At 37.3% G+C, this 19,916-nt stretch overlaps 1 protein-coding gene across 1 annotated transcript in view; it reads left to right on the top strand.

Annotated features, from left to right (window-relative positions):
* The window catches only part of LOC137242015 (solute carrier family 23 member 2), a 52,064-nt gene extending 34,542 nt beyond the window's left edge, over positions 1–17,522 (top strand). Inside the window, exons 3-8 of the mRNA XM_067769380.1 lie at positions 13,891–14,011; positions 14,307–14,562; positions 14,637–14,776; positions 14,845–15,214; positions 17,157–17,277; positions 17,355–17,522. Of these exons, the coding sequence (XP_067625481.1) occupies positions 13,891–14,011; positions 14,307–14,562; positions 14,637–14,776; positions 14,845–15,214; positions 17,157–17,277; positions 17,355–17,415 (1,069 nt within the window). The 3' untranslated portion in view covers positions 17,416–17,522. The remainder of the gene's footprint in view (positions 1–13,890; positions 14,012–14,306; positions 14,563–14,636; positions 14,777–14,844; positions 15,215–17,156; positions 17,278–17,354) is intronic.
* The last annotated feature ends 2,394 nt before the right edge of the window (positions 17,523–19,916 follow it).

Raw genomic sequence — 19,916 nt, 5'->3', positions numbered from 1 at the left:
TTCAATGTATTAGAAAAGGAAGGGTCAGCGAATAATTTTTAAGGTGTTTGAGGAACCTTCGCAGGGAACAGGTATTAACGTTCCAGTCAGTAAGTTAAATTAGAGCTTTAATCAAAGAACATATTGCATGCATTAAAATATGTAGAGAAACGAAGAAGAGATTAATAAAAAATTAGTTAAACCTGAACCAAACAATATGAGAGATTTCAGCGCTACACCCAAAAAGCTCGCATTTCTCTACTTGCCTTTAAATTACATAATTTCAAATGAAATTTAAGAATGCATTATTATATTTATAACTAAAATACTTAGTTAACTTGTTTGATAGAGGGTCGAATGTTAGCATTTTCCCTGAACTTTGTAAATCGAGAAAAGTAAGTCATATGATTTCTCAGCTGCATCGGGTGTACCACAAGGTAGCATCCTTGGTCCAATTTTGATGTTCATTTTTATTCACGATGTTAGCTCATGCATAAACATATAGAATTATTGGCTTTATGGGGAAGATTTAAAACTCATTCGGAGGATCTCCTGCATTGCGTCTTCAAGAAGATCTGAATGCTATTGTTAATTGGGCCTTCCAAAATAATCTTCGACTCAATATTAATAAATGCCGTCACATAACGTATACTAAGCCTATGAATGTGGTTTATTTCGTGTATTCTATTTCAAATGTAACTCTTGCGTCATTAATGAGTTTCGCGATCTTGGCGTATTTTTTGACCCATCTTTTACTTTTTGTAAGCATGTAACGCTATGCTAAGGATTTCAAGGATCCATATACCAAGAAAGTCCTATACCTTAGTGCACTTCGTTAATCCCCCGCCACCCTACAATGCTAGATGCATGCTTATCCAATGTCTTGCCACTTGAAGTCAGGCGTTTTGTTTGAAAACGTAATGTATATTTTTGACATAATAACCCTGTGCCATGATCTGTTGGGCAGTTGACTTTCAATGGTCGTAAGAGAGCTCTCCGTTTTCACAGTACATTCCACGTTAAGGCGCTGCGTTCGAATTACTTAATTTCTGCACCTCTACTAAGAGGTCTTCTAGAACTTAATCGCCTATCCAGAAGCCTTTATCTGGGCTTTGCCATGCCAAGGTGTCTGTTTAATGCACGCATTGAGTTTTATTACTTATCTCAGTAAATCTCGTTTTAAAACTGTTAAACTAGTACTAAATGAACTTTTGTCTAGTCAGTAAGGTTGTTACCATTAGACTTAATAAAGATATATGAAATGCTGAACCCGTTTTTGGGGGTAGGGCTACTTTTCGATCCCTAGATGGTCGGGCTAATACCTTAATGTTGTTTGTTACTGGAACATATTGGATCTATATCCGGCAAAGGTTCATCATCATCGGAACACCCTCCCAAACCTTCGGAGAGTGTCTTTATCACGAAAACAACAACAAAAGCGGTTATGATATATGACGTGTAGAGTACGATCATGGCGGACACATTAACAGGTGACGGCCGGAAATCATTTTTAACAACTTCCCTACCCCCATACAAAGCGCTTAGAGAATGTCGCACGCCCATTATTTTTTTGTGTTGCTTAATTGTATAATATGAATATATATTATAAAATATTATTTTTATAAATAATTTGACATATATTAACCTTATTTTGGCTATTTTATTTTGTGAGTCAAATGTGACTCCTGAACGTAGCAAAAACAATTTTGTTTACCACGTTCAATGAGTCACATGTGAACATATAGGACCATAAGAAATAATTTAAGTTTTCGAATCACAATAACGGTAAATTGATATATAAACGTCAAAGGCGTGTATGAGTGTGCTTTTTTGTTTAATTGAAGTTAGAATTATATACAAAAACTGAAGAAAATGAGAAAAAGGTATCAGAAAAAATATTTCGAAATTTTCTTTCATTTTCCTAAAGTTTAGGTCTTTTGATATACGCTCACATAGAATTTACAAATATATAACGACACGTCTTTAAGTTGTATAAAGAAACGAGTCACATGTGACTCATGAACTTATTTCAATACGCTCTTTTGAGTCACACATGAAGCTACATGGCTGTGATAGACGGTGTCAAGTGTTTTAGATGAGCGCACGATCCGACGACCTAACATCCACTGGGACCATTAATCGTCGCAGCCAAAATACGCGCCTGCCTCTGCGCGGCTAAAACCAAGGAACATGAAACACAAGAAAAGCTAGACGTCGAAAGGCTGCAATCGCAACAAACTGCCAATGATTTCGCAACTCGACTCTCACATCTGCTCTCTGAGAGCACAAGCCAACCCGAAGGAATACAGGAGCAGTGGAAGCATATCTCCAAAGCACTTCGTACTGCCGCCGAGGAAAAAATTGGTTACCAGCGACCGCAGAAAAACAACTGGTGCGATGAAGAATGTCGCGTTGCAATCGAAAGAAAAGACGCTGCCTACAGGGCTACGTTAAATGCGTGCGTAACACTAGGCTGTTAGTAAATAATCACGCAACAATAAAAACATGAAGCAGCCACTGTAATGCATCATACCCAAATTGCTCAAGTAGAAATCATATTGACAATATGTAGGTCAATATAATAATTCGCTGACAAAGCATTTCTCACTATTGAGTCATGCACCTCTAGTATGTAAATATTAATGTAAGAATGTGTGGGGTATTCCATCCCATTTCGACCAATTTTGAACCCGACTCCTTTAGAACTGGCTGAAAGTTTTTCTTCTTTTTCTAGCTTACGAAAGACGTTTTTCAGAAGTTTTAAAATTTTTTTATCCAACTCAAAAAAAGTTATGAATTTAAAAAAAAAACAGTTTTTGTTTTCAAAATGCTATAACTTTTTCAAAAATTTACCGTTTGGGATCTTTTTTTTTTAAATTTGTTTTTAAATGTACTTTTCGGAAAAAATTCCAAAAAATTTTTAAAGTTTTTTTTTTGTAATTTTTCAGTTTTTCGAGATTTTTCGAATTTCGCCCTTTTTTTCTCATAAAAAACTTCAATCAATTCTGCAATCATCCCCACTAATCCCGGAGTGGGCCGAGAATTTTTTTTTTTTTTTATTTAATTGAAAAAAAAAACTTTAAAATTTTTTTTGTATTTTTTCCGAAAAGAACATTTAAAAACATATTTAAAAAAAAAAAGTGATCCCAAACGGTAAATTTTTGAAAAAGTTATAGCGTTTTGAAAACAAAAACTGTGTTTTTTTAAATTCATAACTTTTTTTGAGTTGGATAAAAAAATTTGAAAAACTTCTGAAAAACGTCTTTCGTAAGCTAGAAAAAGAAGAACAACTTTCAGCAAATTCTAAAGGGTTCGGGTTTAAAATTGGTCGAAATGGAATGGAATACCCCGTATATATGTATAGGTTAAGAACTTTTGTATAATTAGGAAAGAATTTATTCAATGAAAGAAGAATATCATTCTGACGCTTAACTTCAGCGCTTCAATTTTTTTATTATTCGGAAATATTACATGGCGATCCTGCCAGACTAGATTTGAAATTGGCAAAACTACTAAAAAATATAGTTGGAGGAACATCCTGCCAGTTGGACCCTTAAAACATAAAATTTGCCTAACAAGCGAAAATTGTTTGAAGGATCTTACTGGAGAGATCCTGCCAAGTTCTTTTTATTTAAAATTATTTTAAAAAGTATGAAAATTAATGGCAATAAACTGGTTCGAAGCTAGAGGATATTCTGGTATAAATAAATCCCACAAAAACATTGGAAACCAGAAGAAACTTGATGAACTTTTAACAACCAAAAAAGATTTGATGGACTTTTAACAACCAGAAAAGATGTGATAGACTTTCAACAACCAGAAGAGATTTGATGGGATTGAAACAAAATAACAGCAACAGCAGTTAACAGCATAGAGAAGTGGAATACAAAATTGGCCAATAGACTAGCAGCAAAAAGGAAAGCAGTTAGCAGCATAGAGAAATGGAAAATTGACCATTAGCCTGGCAGCAAAATAAAGAAGATTCAAGAACGACTGGCGGCTGTTAGCTTTAAATAAGTATATTTAAAAGTTATTATATTACATGTATATTTAAGATTAGAATCAATTGAGAGGCCTTATGGACGCTAAACCATTAGCAAAAACGAAAGTTTTTGCTTAGGAATTTTTTTAATATGGTAGTATGAAAAAAAATTTTTTTCCAAAAGTTTGATGTCAGCCTTGAAAATGGCACAAACTAAATCCAAAAATAGAGAAAAAATTGAAGCCCAATGTGGCGTAGAAAAAAAATAATAACAATAGCATAAAATTTAATTTTAAACAATACTTTGTAAAGTAAATTAAAAAAAAAATAAAATAAATTTCCTTTTTAAAAAAAAATGTAATATCAAAAATATTAAATTGTAAAATTTTTTTAAGGAAATTAAAATTTTAGAAACAAATTTTTCTATAATGTTATTAAATAAAGAAAAATAAACCAGCAAAATGGCATAAAAATTAATTTTAAAATATTTTGTAAATTGAAAAAAAATATGCCAAACAATTTTTAAATTAAACAAATTTTTCCATTAAAAACATAATTTTTTATACTTTAATAGCGTTAACTAAATAAAAAAGTAAAATGGAATGCTTACATAAAAAAAGGAAAACTTTATTGAAGTCTAAACTTAGTAGACGTTTTCATGGAAATTTTTTTTTACTCATAGAAGCAGGAAATTAACTATATTTCAAAATGTCTTGGTGGACTAAAATAGCTTAAGGCATCATGATAGCGATAGCTGGTTATGAATTAGGGAAAGAAAGTTCATAAAATTCAGGAACAGAAAACAGGATAGTTAAATATGAGCCACCAAACCAATTAGACACAAAAATTACCCCAAAAATTCCAGATGTTTGGCTAGGCGCAATGATTTGCGTAGTCGGGCTATTAGTCATCGCAATAGCCACTATAATCAGAAACTATATGAAATTGAAATATAGCCAATTGAAAAACGTGCAACAGCGCGTCTAAAAATTTCCTTTTTCTCCTTCTCAAATTTCTAAACCCAAAGCTGAGGAAGAGCAGCAAATAACTAAAAATAACCCCTTACGCAGCACCCTCAAAATGTCGCAAACGACATTAAAGGCAGCTTCATTAGACCTTCCCAAATTTAATGGCAAATCAATAATTTGCACACTTCACAGTAGTAGTTTCCATGGAAGTTATCAAGATCACATCCTTGAAGGCTGTCAAAGGAAAAAAATTTATAAAACAGCCGTGGTAAAAGTTGTGTCAGCGGACATATGAAAAAAAAAAATACAAAAATTTTACAACCAGCTAATAAGACCAAAAAAAAAAAAGATTTATGAAGAAAAAGTCACAAAGAGAACCTGAAAAATATATGTAAAGCGCTATATAAATTTGCACTAGTCGCGCTCATTTTCATGTTTCTGTCTTGGTGACCGCCGCAGAAATCGCATGACTAATAAGATCAAAGAAATTGATGGAAAAATTAGAAAAATAAATAGAATAATTTTTGCATCCACTGTACCATCCTTCCATTAACCAGCTAAACTACTACCACTAATATAAACTACCTTGCTCTTCCGTCAACCTCAGCTCCAAAATTCCTGCACAATGAAATAACAATGACAATAACAAAGCCGTTATTTAATAAAAATAATTAAAGTTAGAAATAGAAAAAAAAAGAAAAAAAAAAAAAATAGATATAAGTATGAGATGCTTCAGATAGGGAACCTAATTTTTAGAGAGATCATAATTTTAGGAAAGATATTTTTATTTATCCACAGGTAGAATAGAAAATAGTAATAGGAAAATATTTTTTTTTAGAGATGAATATAGTAATAGAAAATATTTTTACTTCAACCCACACATATAATCCATACGAATAGGTTTAATCCGGTATAGAACATATTACATGACACAGTATAGAACATTTACTAGTAATACATATGATTTGAAAACCAAAACAATCACACTATAAGCATCCCAATTTACTCAACAACATAGATACGTAAGAAAGAAAATGTAAATAAACAAAAGAAATAAAAATACTAACCCATGTTAGCACAAAGTTACAGTTACTCCATAATAATTTGTAAACACATGCCGCTTTTGAAGGGAGTCGACGCTCTTAAGGGTCGGCTGTGCAAAAAAAAAAAAAAATAATAATAATAAATTACTCATCATAGTAAATACACAAAAAAAATAGAAAAGGTCAGCTTATTATGAAAAAGCGAGAATGAGCATAATGGGCATAGTATGTAAAGCAAATGCAAACGAATAAAAGCAAAAAGAAAACATATAAACTTATTTACCAGTATGACATAAATTACAACTGAATGCAAAAAATTATTTGGTAACACCAAGCAAGTTGACTGGGTCATTCAGCGAAAAATGCAACAACACGGCACACTTATCACAGTGACATTGGAGTGACCGTTTATAATTAAGCATAAAATTATATACGCTCACTTAAAAGGCCGATGGTGTAGTATCGCGTGGAATTCACCTCACTTCAAACACGCTTAACATTACAAACATTCGTTCATTGACCCAGATAACTACTATGAGTTCATTCGCGTTTGCCAAGTCGCCCAATGCATTAATGCGTCATACCCAAATTGCTCAAGTAGGAATCATATTGACAATATGAAGGTCAATATAATAATTCGCTGACAAAGCATTTCTCACTGTTGAGTCATGCACCCCTAATATGTAAATTTAATGTAAGAATGTATATATGTATAGGTTAATAACTTTTTTATAAATAGGAAAGAATTTATTCAAAAAAAGAGGAATATCATTCTGACGCTTAACTTCAGCGCTTCAATTTTATTATTATTCGGAAATATTACAACAAATACACACGCATATGACTATGAGAAATGCATAAACTACAAATATACATGTATATAGTAGCTGTTAACCAAGCAGGAGCTTCTAGAAGGTGAAACGTGTAGGCCTTTGGAGAAATATGCAGACGAGGCAACAGAGAGTAAAAAAGCAGCGCAAGCTGAGGAATCAGTAATCAGTTTTGATTTAAACAGGCTATTGGTTGTGAAGTACAATTGTGAAGTACTACTCTCAAAGTAAACTAAATAAAGACTAGTTTACAATACCGAATATTGTGAGTGATTTATTCAACAGTTTGGCGATTCGAACGTTAGCAGAAGGTGCATAACAAACAGGATTTCCCCAAAATTCGTTACAATATTGTGACGAATATTACCATCTCTAAGGTTATTAAATAAAGGCACAACAACATTTAAGCAAGCTACATAAACACATTAATCATCATGTACACACATACAAACAAGCAGCAGAGAGATTCTCACAAACGCATGTCATCATCAGCTACTACTTCGCTCACATATACACACGCATATGGTTACACACTACAAATGCAAGCGCATATGGCTGGTGATCAGGTAGAGGATTCTAGAAGAAGAAGCGTCTGGACATTTGGGCAGAGAGTATAAAACAGCAGAAGCTGAGTAGTCAGTAATCGGTTTCATTTAAGCACGCTATTGGTTGCGAAGTATAAGTGTTATTGTGAAGTATTTTCAAAGTAGTCAAATAAAGAACATTTTACATTATTGAATATTGGAGTTATTTATTCAACAATTTAGCGATACGAGCGTTGTTACAAGGTGTAAAATAAGCGGAGTTTCACTAAATTCGTTACAATATGATCGGACGAGTTCATGCCCGACGATTTGAATCTAAGTGTTCTTTGCCCAGTCCACACGAAAGGGGATACCGCAAACTGTGTCACCTATCGCAAAATCAATAATTAACATACATCGCCTCTTCGAGGATTTTAAAGCCGCCTTCGACAGCGTGGAGCTGCCTATATGTCGCTAGTTCTGAGTTTTGTTTCCCCGCAAAACTTATACGGCTGTGCAAAATGACGTTGAACAACACCATCAGCTCAGTCAGAATTGGGAAGGACCTCTCCGAGCCGTTCGAAACTAAACGAGGTTTCAAACAGAATGACCCCCTATCATGCGATTCCTTTTATTTGATGCTGGAAAAGCTATACTTGCTGCAGAACTTAACCGCTCTGCAACAATAAACAATGAAAGCGTGCCACGCCAGTAATTGCGTATGCTGATGACATTGATATCATCGGCCTGAACACCCGCGCCGTTAGTTCTGCTTACTCCAACTGGATAAAGAAAGAGACAAATATGGAATTGATGGTGAATGAGGACAAAACGAAGTACCTTTTGTTGTTGTGTTAACAATGCTTCGCCCCATTCAATGGGAACGACCACTAACAAATTGTTATCAAAGTCTGCCAACGGGAGTCCAAGGAAACTGGTAATTTAAACAGGAGCGGACCATAGGGAGGTTGGTGTTAGAGGCGTAGGTTCCACATTACAATTGAAAAGATGGTTGGTGTCATGTGGGGAGACATCGCATGCAGGACATACATAATGTATGTCGGGGTGGATTTTGACCAAGTAAGAGTTTGACCTGTTACAGTATCCAGAGCGAAGATGGGCCAGGGTGACTTGTGTCTCCCATGGTATTGTGCTTTCTTCTTCTGCAAGGTAGGATATTGTATATTAATAACAGGGTTCACCGGGCGCGTCCCGGCTAAAACATTTACCGATCTTATTTGGATTTGGCTAAGCCCTGGTTCAGCTTGTCTGAATCAAACGGCTGTGTTGTCAGGTCCCGGTTCTCATCATTGTGCTTATGGAGATGTTCCTTGAACCCCGTGGAGGTGGTGCTAAATCGCAGTTGTTCGCTAGGACATCCTGGTTTGTGACAGTGTCGCAAAAACTGCATCTCAGCATTTCGTTGTGCTCTTTAATATTTAATTCTTTGGCCTCACTATGTAGGTGGTGTTCGGCGGTCATAAGGAGACATCGCGTGGCAGTTCTGATTGCAGCATTTTGATAGGCCTGCAGCCTTTTCCAGTATGTGTTTTTATGACCAGGCGACCAAACTGGTGACGCGTAGCTCATGAGCGGTCGGCCAATTTACTTCGTTAGCAACGTTTCTTTATCTTGTCCCCAAGTGCTGCCAGCAAGAGACTTGAGGACTATGTTACGGATTTGTACTTTAGATACAATTTCGGTGGCATGCGATTTGAAGGTGGGAGTATTATCGAACGTTACTTCTACGACCTTTGGGTGACTGACAGTCGGTAGCTTCACACCATCGATGTGAACGTCCAATATTTGCGTCATCTTTTCCTTCCACGTCGTACACAGAGTGTCCGCGGATTTTGTCGGTGATTAGAAGATCTGGGAGATATATGTTTATTTTAGAAACTAATCCATCTTTTGAACCTGGACCTGGCCCCGTTGCTATAATCGTGCAGCCGTCAGCATAGGAAGTGATTGTAACTTCTTCTGGTGGGAAGGGAGTTTTGATATGTCGAAATTAAACAGAAGCGGGGATGAAGAAACAAGACGGTTTCCAATGTCTTCGCTACAGGCGAAAAGAGTCATAACGATCGATATGACTCGCCTTCGTTAGTTGGTTTATCCTTGCCGTTTCCATTGTTCGGGAATGACAAAGGACTACAGCGACAGCGACTACAGGTAATGGGTGGCATGACAATGTCTGTTGGCACGATGGCCTAGTCCACTGAAGAATGTATTATAAGTTTTTAAATAAAGTTATATCGCCGAAGGCCATGGATATTTTATCACTGTGTTTTGTTGGATTGGACAAAGATTTGACGGTTGACCATAATTTACCGATACCCGCAGAGAGGTTGCAGTTCTTTAGATGTTCCTCCCATTTGGCACGTTTGTGTTCATTTACCAGTAGCATAATATCCACTCCTAATATGGCGGTCTGTGGGTCGAGTTGTCTCACAAATTCACGTTCTCTTGTTAAGTTTGCAGTTTCAGAAGGGAAATGAGATATGATTTCAAGTATTCTAAATAAAAAAATAAATAAATGTAAGGTGCGATAACCTCCGAAGAGATCTAAGGCCGGGCTTCTCTTCCAATTTGCGTCGTGCTCCTCTTGCTTTTCCCTACAAATTGGCCGGACGGGACCTACATGTTTTATGCCGACTCCGAACGGCATCTGCAAGGCAGATGAGTTTTCACTGAGAGCTTTTCATGGCAGAAATACACCCGGAGCGCTTGCTAAACACTGCCGAGGGGCGACCCCGCTTAGAAAAATTTTCTTCTGATTGAAAAACCTTATTTCTAAAATTTTGTTGTTGCTTTGCCCGGGGTGTGAACCCAGGGCATACGGTGTGGTAGGCGGAGCACGCTACCATCACACCACGGTGGTATTCTACCGGCTGGAATAAAGCGTGCAGAATCTGAAGCGATGACCGTGCGGAACGTACGCTCGCCTTGCCGGACATCAGTCGGGATGGCGAGAGCAGCAAAAGATTGATTTATGAAGTTTGTGCAGCTTTCCTAGTTAGTTTTTTTTTTTGAAATTAATAAAAATTCGCTTCTCAGAGGTGATAAAATTGGCAGGTCGCCGTATTGAAAGGAGTATGGGCAGGTGGTCAGGTGCTAAAATAAGCATCGGGTGCCATTCAACGTAGTTTATGAGCCCTGCGCTGAATGTAGAAATGTCTGGCGACCTGTGACAATTATCTCCAGTTCTGTTGGGGGCATTGCCGTTTATCATGCGGAAAGTCGTATTGCCTATTTGCTCTGCTAGCTGTCTGAAGTACCGGCTTTCATCGAGCAAAGAGTCCGCGCATATGCGCCTTGGCGACCACGCTACTGTTGGCAAATATAATTTCGAAATAGTAAAAGATTTCGTTTATTTGGGAATCAACAACAACATCAGCTCTGAAATCCAGCGATAAATCACTCTGGCCAATAAATTCTACTTTGGACATGGTACGTAATTGAAAAGTAAAGTCCTCTCTCCGCTTTATAAGTCACTTATCGCACCCGTCCTGCTGTACGGTGCAGAAGAATGGACCATGCCAACATCAGATGAAGCGGCTCTGGGAGTGTTCGAGAGAAAAGTATTTCGAAAGATTTATGGACCTCTACGCGTTGGCGAGCACCGAAGAAGCCTTAATGATGGGCTGTACGAGCTTTATGCAGCCATCAACATAGTCCAGCGAATTAAAACGCAGCGGCTAAGGCCATTTTATGCGAATGAAAGATGACGCTCCGGCTAAGATTTTATAGAGGAAGGAAGCATAGGAAGAGGGCGGCCCCAATCCGCTGAAAGGGCCAGGTGGAAAACGATTCAAACTCCCTTGGTGTGACCAATTGCGCCAGTTGGCAGAACGAAGAAGCGACTGACGCGCCTTGTTGGGCGGCCATAATCGTTTAAACAGAAAAGCGCCAATTAAGTATGTAAGTAGTTTTTCGGCGAATTTCAAAGCTGATGTTGTTTGTGTTAATGCTGGTTTGCAAATAAACGAAGTATTTTACTTTTTCGAAATGACGGCAGCAGGTACTTCGTTTTCTTCACATTCATCATCAAACCCATCTTTTCCGCTTGTTTTTTTTTTAGTTTGAATTAAGCAGAGATTACGGCGCAGGTGTGTAGGCCGATAATATCAATGTCCTCAGCATACGCTACTAATTGCACATTTTCGGAGAATATAGTTTCAGAGCGGTTAAGCTCTGCAGCCCGTGTTATTTCCCCCACCATCAAATTAAAGATACGAGAGGGGGTTACCTTTTACTGAAACCTTGTTTAGTTTCGAAGAGGTCCATCCCAATTCTGACTGAGCTGATAGTGTTTTCAACGTCATTTTGCACAGCTTCTTTTCGTGCTGCTGAAGGCGACTTAAAAATCGACGAAGAGGCGATTTGTGCCAATTACTTTTTCGGGTTTTTCCAGGATTTGACGAATAGTGAAAGTGTGATCGATGTTAGATTTATCAGGTCTGAATACGCACTAATGTGGTCCAATCAGCCGATTCACGGTGGCTTCAATTTTTCGCACAATACGCTTGACAGGAGGTTATATTTTTTCTCCCTGTATACGGTTCTGGCTTCCCTTTTCAACTCGGCGTAGCGTTCACACCCTCTTCTTATTGCTCTCACTTTTAAAATGTTCTGAAGGGAGCGTCTTCTTTCGGTTGCAATGCGGTATTCTTCATCGTACCAGTTGTTTTTCGTGGTCGCCAATTATTTCCTCGGCAGCAGAACGAAGTGCTGTAGAGATACTCTTCCACTGCTCCTGAATTCCGTCGGGTTGATTTGTGCTCTTAGAGAGCAGCTGTGAGATTAAAGTTGCGAAATCGTTGGCAGTCTGTTGCGATTGCAGCCTTTCGACGTCTAGATTTCCTTGTGTTTTTTGCACGGGCCGAAACTGTTATTCCTTTTGTAATATAAGTCCTTGCAAAACTATTAACTTTGGAATTTAAATATATTTGGATCAAGATAAAAATTATTTTCGGATTTTTATTTTTTGAGTCCGATAGAACTAGTTAAACTCGGAATTTTAAAAATAAAAGTCCCGAAATAAAAGTTAAATCAAGACTTTTATTTTTTAAGGCCGAAATAAAAGTCCCGCTTGATAACAAAGAACTAGTTCTATCGGCTAAAAAAATGAAAATACAGATTTTACTTTTATATGTGGACTTTTATGGAAAAAGTTCGAAAAAGAAAAAGGATGCATGATTCGACATGATATTGCGATAGAGATACCTGGGAACTCAAACATTTTCACCTAGGACAATTTTTTGACCCGGACTTTTTCCACTCCGAAAAAAAAAAATAATTATTTTCCGTCCCTGGTTTTTTGGTTTTAGACTCGCAGAGACGGGCTGTGTCGAGATAGTGATCCGAGTAGTTGTTAGGCTCTCGGATCGTGTGCAGAACCAAAACACTGGCGGTACGCCGTCCGTCTATCACAACGTGGTCGATCTGATTGTGTGTAGTTCGATCGGGGGACAGTCATATCGTTTTATGCATGTACCTCATGCTGGATTTCACCATGTTTCGAGCACCAGCGAAGGCGATCAGCCACAATCCAAAAGATACAATTTTTATTCATTGCCCACCCTGGCGTTCAGTCACCAAGAACCACTTTTACATATGCATATCATCGTCTTTCTCCTCTGCCGGTGCTGGGCCGCAGATGAATGATATATTAAAAAATTTCGCTTTTATGCGGATAGCGGCGAGACGTTCGTCCACAGGCGTGAACGTCAGTAATTGGCGACAAACTCTCTCCGACTCCGAAACTTCGCCTATTTGCATGGCCACTCCAGTAAAGGTCACACTTTAAAATTTTCTCCCTTCCTTGCTTCGTCCATCGCATTTCTTTAGACTGCATTCCAAATACTGAACATAAATAATATAAACCTTATCAAGCTGATTTGTTAAATTCAGCCCTGCCTTCAACCAAATAATTAACGATATCTGGGGCCAAAGAAAAAATATATTTTTATTCAAAACAAAGTTAACTTACCTTTTGTATAATATAAGGTCGAGGGTTTTAATTAACTCTATCTAGATATATTTTCCATATGTCCAGGCGAGGTCGAATTTCTATCTGAGGTTAGCCAAAAATGTCAGCAAACATGGTAATAAAAATGAGAGGATAACCAACTGGCCAGAAAGATATCCGATCATGTTTAACCCGAAAATAAAGCATTGGTGGGTGTTTCTTATACCCCACTATTACGAATGTCGTTTGGAGTGGAATCGACTATTTGTCGTTTCCATCTTCTCCATTTAATTTTACTATGCAAGTTAATCGCCAAATGTTTAGACTATTATAAACAGTTATCTTATACGAAACAGATTGTGATATTTTTTTAAAAATGTTTCGATTTATATAACTGCTTTTTTATCCACTATAATCGAATATGGTTCAGCGGTCGACTGTCTACGGGGAAGAAGATATGAGCTCTTGCAACAATAACTACAGCACTGTCAAATGTGCACAAAATTACAAAATTGCAAACTCATAACCTCGAACCTTAATTATGGACGGATTTATTATTTTATTTTAACTCCTTGTTTATAATTTCTTTATAGCACAACTGCCATGTTAACATTGTTCTCCCAAATAATGGCCAATGTAACTGTGCCGTTTCCAGCATATCGAAAGGGTCATGCCATTGAAATCCGTTACTCTCAGGTGTTCAGAATGTTTCCGGTGAGTACGAAACTTTTTAAGAGCTGCGAATGTTACAATAACTAATGCATGCATTCACTTCAATGCGATAATCTGTACGGGCTGACGACAGATTGGAAGCGAGAAGCGTTGATATGGTATAAAGATAGAAAGCTATGTAAATTATGGAATATTGTAAAGGTTATCAGAGTGCCAGAGACGTTTCATGCTTGTAAAATATATGGAAATAAAAATCGCTTCTTGCCTGGCATAGCTTATAGCGAGCGCTCTGCCGTCAGCCTAAGAGTTTTTATGACTTTATTTTATTTACATTCAGGTTCTCCTTACCATCGCTATAATGTGGGGACTCTGCGGTATTTTGACAGTGACAAATGTACTCGAACCTGGGCATCCCTCTCGAACGGATGTGCGCCTGGGGGTTTTGACAAATGCCAAATGGTTTTATGTTCCATATCCATTTCAGTTTGGATTGCCGACTGTAACTCTTTCGGGAGTTTTGGGAATGTTAGCGGGAGTGTTGGCTTGCACAGTTGAGTCGCTGAGTTATTACCCAACAGTGTCTCAAATGGCTGGTACGCATGTATTTTTTAGTGACATTTCACTTAATCAATTAATTTATGTATGTTATAAATATGCATACTTCTAGGTGCGCATTCCCCGCCACTGCATGCCATCAATCGAGGAATTGGCACCGAAGGTCTTGGAACAGTTCTTGCTGGAATTTGGGGAGCAGGGAATGGCACGAATACCTTTGGTGAGAATGTGGGTGCCATCGGTGTAACTAAGGTTGGTTGGTTTCTATGTAATTTATTGTCATACTCGCATAAATAATATTGGTAAACCATTTTTAAAAGGTTGGTTCACGCCGCGTAATTCAGTGGGCTGCCCTAATAATGATAGTTCAGGGTGTTATTGGTAAATTTGGTGCAGTTTTTATAATGATACCTGACTCGGTAGTTGGCGGTATCTTTTGTGTTATGTTTGGCATGATAATCGCTTTTGGTCTTTCCACATTGCAATATGTGGATTTGCGTTCAGCACGGAATCTCTATATAATCGGTTTATCAATTTTCTTTCCAATGGTTTTATGTAAATGGATGCAGCAGCATCCTGGCTCAATAAATACTGGAAATGAAACAATCGATTCGACGCTTTCGGTTTTGTTGGGTACTACAATTTTGGTGGGTGGTTTGCTAGGCTGTTTCTTAGATAATGTTATACCAGGTAAATGTCCATTCGCCTTCTTGTACTCAGCTGAGCAGAGCTCACAGAGTATATTAACTTTGTTCGCATAACGATAATCCGTAACAGCATGAACAAATCGATATAGATATAGACTTCGGTATATCAAAATGATCTGGGCGAAAAAAGAAATTTATTTAGCCATGTCCGTCCGTCCGTCCGTTCGCACTTGAGTAAATTTTGAGGTATCTTGATGAAATTTGGTATGTAGGTTCCTGGGCACGCATCTCAGACCACTATTTAAAATGAACGAAATCGGAATATAAGCACGCCCACTTTTTCGATATCGAAAATTGCGAAAAACACAAAAAGTCCGATAATTCATTACCAAAGACGGATAGAGCGATGAAACTTGGTGGGTGGGTTGACCTTAGGCCGTAGAATAGAATAGTAGTAAAATTTTGGACAACGCACCGCCCACATTTGAAAGCTTTACAAGCCGTAATTTGGCAACAGCGCTACTCCTATTCCTATATGTGTGCTAAATAAATATTAGCAAAATCGGATGACGAACACGCGCACTTAAAAAAAAGTTTTTTTTAAGTCAAATTATAACAAAAAATTTAATATCTTTAGAGTATATAAGTAAATTATGTCAACTTTCAACTCCAGTAATGGTATGGTGCAACAAAATACAAAAATAAAATAAAATTTCAGATTGGCGTGGCTCCGCCCTTTTTCATTTAATTTGTCTAGAATACTTTTAATTCTATAAGTCGAACAAAAATTAACCAATCCTTGTGAAATTCTGTAGGGGCTTAGATTCTATGACGATAACTCTTTGAAAATGGGCGAAATCGGTTGAAGTCACGCCCAGTTGTTATACACAGTCGACCGTCTGTCCTTCCGCTCGGCCCTTAACACGATCCCTTGAGCAAAAATCGATATATCTTTACTAAACTTAGTTCACGCACCTCATATCTGAAGTCACTTTATCTTGGTATAAAAAATGACTGAAATCCGACTATGACCACGCCCACTTTTTTGATTACGAAAATAACGAAAAATGAAAAAAAAAACGCCATAATTCTATAGCAAATATGAAAAAAGGGACGAAACATTGTAATTGGATTAGTTTATTGACGCAAAATATAACTTTAGAAAAAACAGCTTCCATATTAAGTAGAATAAAATGAAAAAGTTCTGCAGTGCGAAATCAAAAGCCCTTGGAATCTTAGCAGGAAAACTTTTCATGGTATTACATATATAAATAAATTATCGGTACCCGACAGATGATGTTCTGGGTCACTCTGGTCCACATTTTGGTCGATATCTCGAAAACGCCTTCACATATACAACTAAGGGCCACTCCCTTTTAAAACTCTCATTAATACCTTTAATTTGATACCCATATCGCACAAACACATTCTAGAGTCACCCCTGGTCCACCTTTATGGCGATATCTCGAAAAGGCGTCCACCTATAGAACTAAGGCCTACTCCCTTTAAAAATACTCATTAATACCTGTCATTTGATACCCATATCGTACAAACGAATTCTAGAGTCACCCCTGGTCAACCCTTATGGCGATATCTCGAAAAGGGGTCCACCTATAGAACTAAGGCCCACTACTCCCTTTTAAAATACTCATTAACACCTTTCCTTTGATTCCCATATCGTACAAACACATTCTAGAGTCACCCCTGATCCACCTTTATGGCGATATCTGGAAAAGGCGTCGACCTATAGAACTATGGCCCACTCCCTCTTAAAATACTCTTTAATCCCTTCCATTTGATACACATGTCACACAAACACATTCCAGGGTTACCCTAGGTTCATTTTCCTACATGGTGGTTTTCCCTTATTTTGTCTCCAAAGCTCTCAGCTGAGTGTGTAATGTTCGGTTGAACCCGAACTTAGCCATCCTTATTTGTTTGTTTTATAACTTAAATATTAATATTCTATACGCCTTATGTATCAGGTTCCGACGAGGAGCGAGGTCTTATTGAGTGGGCCAATGAAATGCCACTTGGCGATGCAAATATCAATGACGGCACTGCCACAGATTATGATTTCCCATGTTGTATGGATACGTTAAGAAGGTATGGACTTATAAATAATAAAAAAAAACTTAAGCCTAATCTATTTTTTTTTTCTATCGATTTATTTTTACTTTTAGATGGAAATGGACTTATTATATTCCGTTCTTACCAACATACAAACTTCATAAAACCAGTTAAATATTCTTAATTTTTTATATCTGTATGTTTTTATATGTTATTTAGTAAATTATAAAAATGCTTGTTGTTATTTTGCGCTATACATATAAATATGCAAAAAAACTGGATACATTTTTATTCATTTAAATACGGCGGAATTAAACGGAATATGCCATGAAGATCATCGAATTAGAAAAAATATTGCTGGTTAACTAAAGAAAATATGAAAATTTTGTGAAAAAACTAGTTGTTTAGACAATGCTGATATGAGGAGTTTCATTTCAAAACGCGATAAGTATCCATATAAATTTTTTTCCGATTTTAATAAATTCATTTTCCCCTTTCCAATATCTTCAAGATAGTAACTGAAAAATATAGGAAAATTGCTTTAACCTACTTAAAATCTATATTAAAAAATTGTATTTGTACTAAGACATTCGATTTTTGATTATATTTTCTCAAGTTTCTCGAACCCGTTCGATTGTGACCATTGTGAATTCATACAAGTGGCGAATGTTTGATAAAAACGTTCACAATAGTAAACAACCTCAATCACCTGTTCAATCGCTGTTCGATTACTTAAATCATTTGCGCAATAGTGTTTTTCAAATATTTTTGTAGACGACTGGTATATATATTTACATATTTTAAATTGTTTGCATAGCTGGCTGCTCAAATTTAATCTATTAACTTGATTTTAGGAATGAATGTCAATATGTAGTCTAATTTTCTGTATACACATTTAAAAGAAAAGCTGATTTGAAGCTCAAATATGCAATTCATGGCACTTCAATTTAATAACGGCGAGCAAAAAACAAACCTTTCTTCCATTCTCTGGCCATTCGCGGCAGCCGTTCTCCCTGTCAGCTATTATTTGATAGGTAGGTATGGCAATGGAGGAGTAGAAAGATTTTTCACTTGTATGAATTCACAATGATTGTGACCATGATGTAATAACGACAAGGTGGTCTATGTAGTGACAGCTCATTTTGAAAACTCCCATACAAAACGAAGGATGAGAGAAAGGGGAAGAAAAGAAGAGGCCCTTTTGTGAAGTTGTATTAAATTTAGTACTATTTTGTAGCAAAGAAATAAGTAAATTTTTTACATGTTTCATGAAAATTTTTTATTTTAATATATGTTAATTGCAGGCTCTCCGAATAAACTTCTAGTTCTGCTATAAAATGTTTCTTAGAGAACTCAGCAGCCCAAGCAGATTCCGCTCAAAGTTTGCATAAAACATGCAGGCCGGCCACTCAAAGATAGATTAATATTCTTTCTTCATAGGCTTCTTGGACCTAGTTCTTTTGAATTCGAGTGTATATGGCAAACTTGAAATATTTTGCTTAATTTGTGTTCCGAAGGACAAAATGAATTACAAGAAGATTAAGTCAGCGCACGGTATGGGTTAACTTAATAAAGGCCACACTCCTCTCCTTATACTGCCTGCTATTTGACGTAGTATAGCTAGCTGGTCGTAAAAGAAGCAGCTACTTTGACAAGATCACTATCCATATCTCGGATCTTTGTTAGGAGCCACGAGAGCTCTTTTTCAATTCGAAAGGTCTTAAAATTGAAGTAAAAAGGTGCAGTCTATATCTTCAGGAAATGTTAGAAACGGATTTAGGGGCTTAGGATACTCACGCGGTAGGCATACCTGTAGTACGGAGCGACCAAAATCACCAAACCTAGGGTTCAACGCGGTCATATCAAATCGTTCTCGAGAGGATCGGTTTATTACCTTAATGTAGCTAGTTTCCGGAGCATGCCGGATCAATATCCGTCTACATTGACGACTCATAATTCATTAAGGGATGAATGAAGTTGGGAATTAATATGGACGAGAAGCTGGTGAACCTGATCACGGATGGGTCCAGACTGAACGGCAGGGTTGGGAGTGGAGTATTCTGCCATTAGCTCGGTGTTAGCCGAAAATTGAAATCCCCGATCACCGCAGCGTCGTCCACGTTAGGCTGATCTCTTGGCCTGGGCAAACTGAAAGTGTTTGTCAGTGGAGATTTTGCAGGGCAGCTATAAATACTCCTAAACCTACAATACTTTTTTCCGTGTCGGTTTATCAGCATCAAATCGGCGGATACATTATAAGTTGCTAGTCTTATAACTCCCTGCTATAATAACTACTAAGTAGGGAACCAGTGGAGGGGTGATATTCTGTCGACGCACAGATCCTAGGAGGTTGGGGTCGTATGTAGAAGTTCACTCACCGAGGAAACCTTATAGTGGCCGTTCATGTGAGAATGACCAGAGATATTCTTTTGGGATGCTTGGTGAAGTAATAAAATAAAAATATCTTTGAGAACTTCTTGCCAAAGCAATCCGCAGCTAACAGCTTGCTGTACAAAGGTGTGATGATACACTTTACATGTCAAACTGCGTTAGGCGCTATAATGAGCATCTGCCACGTAAAACCACATTCCATTGAAAACATAACAAGATCCAGGAGATGCGACGTACCGATAAAGTAAATATAACCAATGAAAGTGGTCAATCAAACGAACACA

This window comes from Eurosta solidaginis, chromosome 1, assembly GCF_040869045.1.
Source record: "Eurosta solidaginis isolate ZX-2024a chromosome 1, ASM4086904v1, whole genome shotgun sequence".
Taxonomy (NCBI): Eukaryota; Metazoa; Arthropoda; class Insecta; order Diptera; family Tephritidae; genus Eurosta; species Eurosta solidaginis.
Note: the sequence above shows the minus strand (reverse complement) of the source record. Positions and strands in the feature narration are given on the sequence as shown.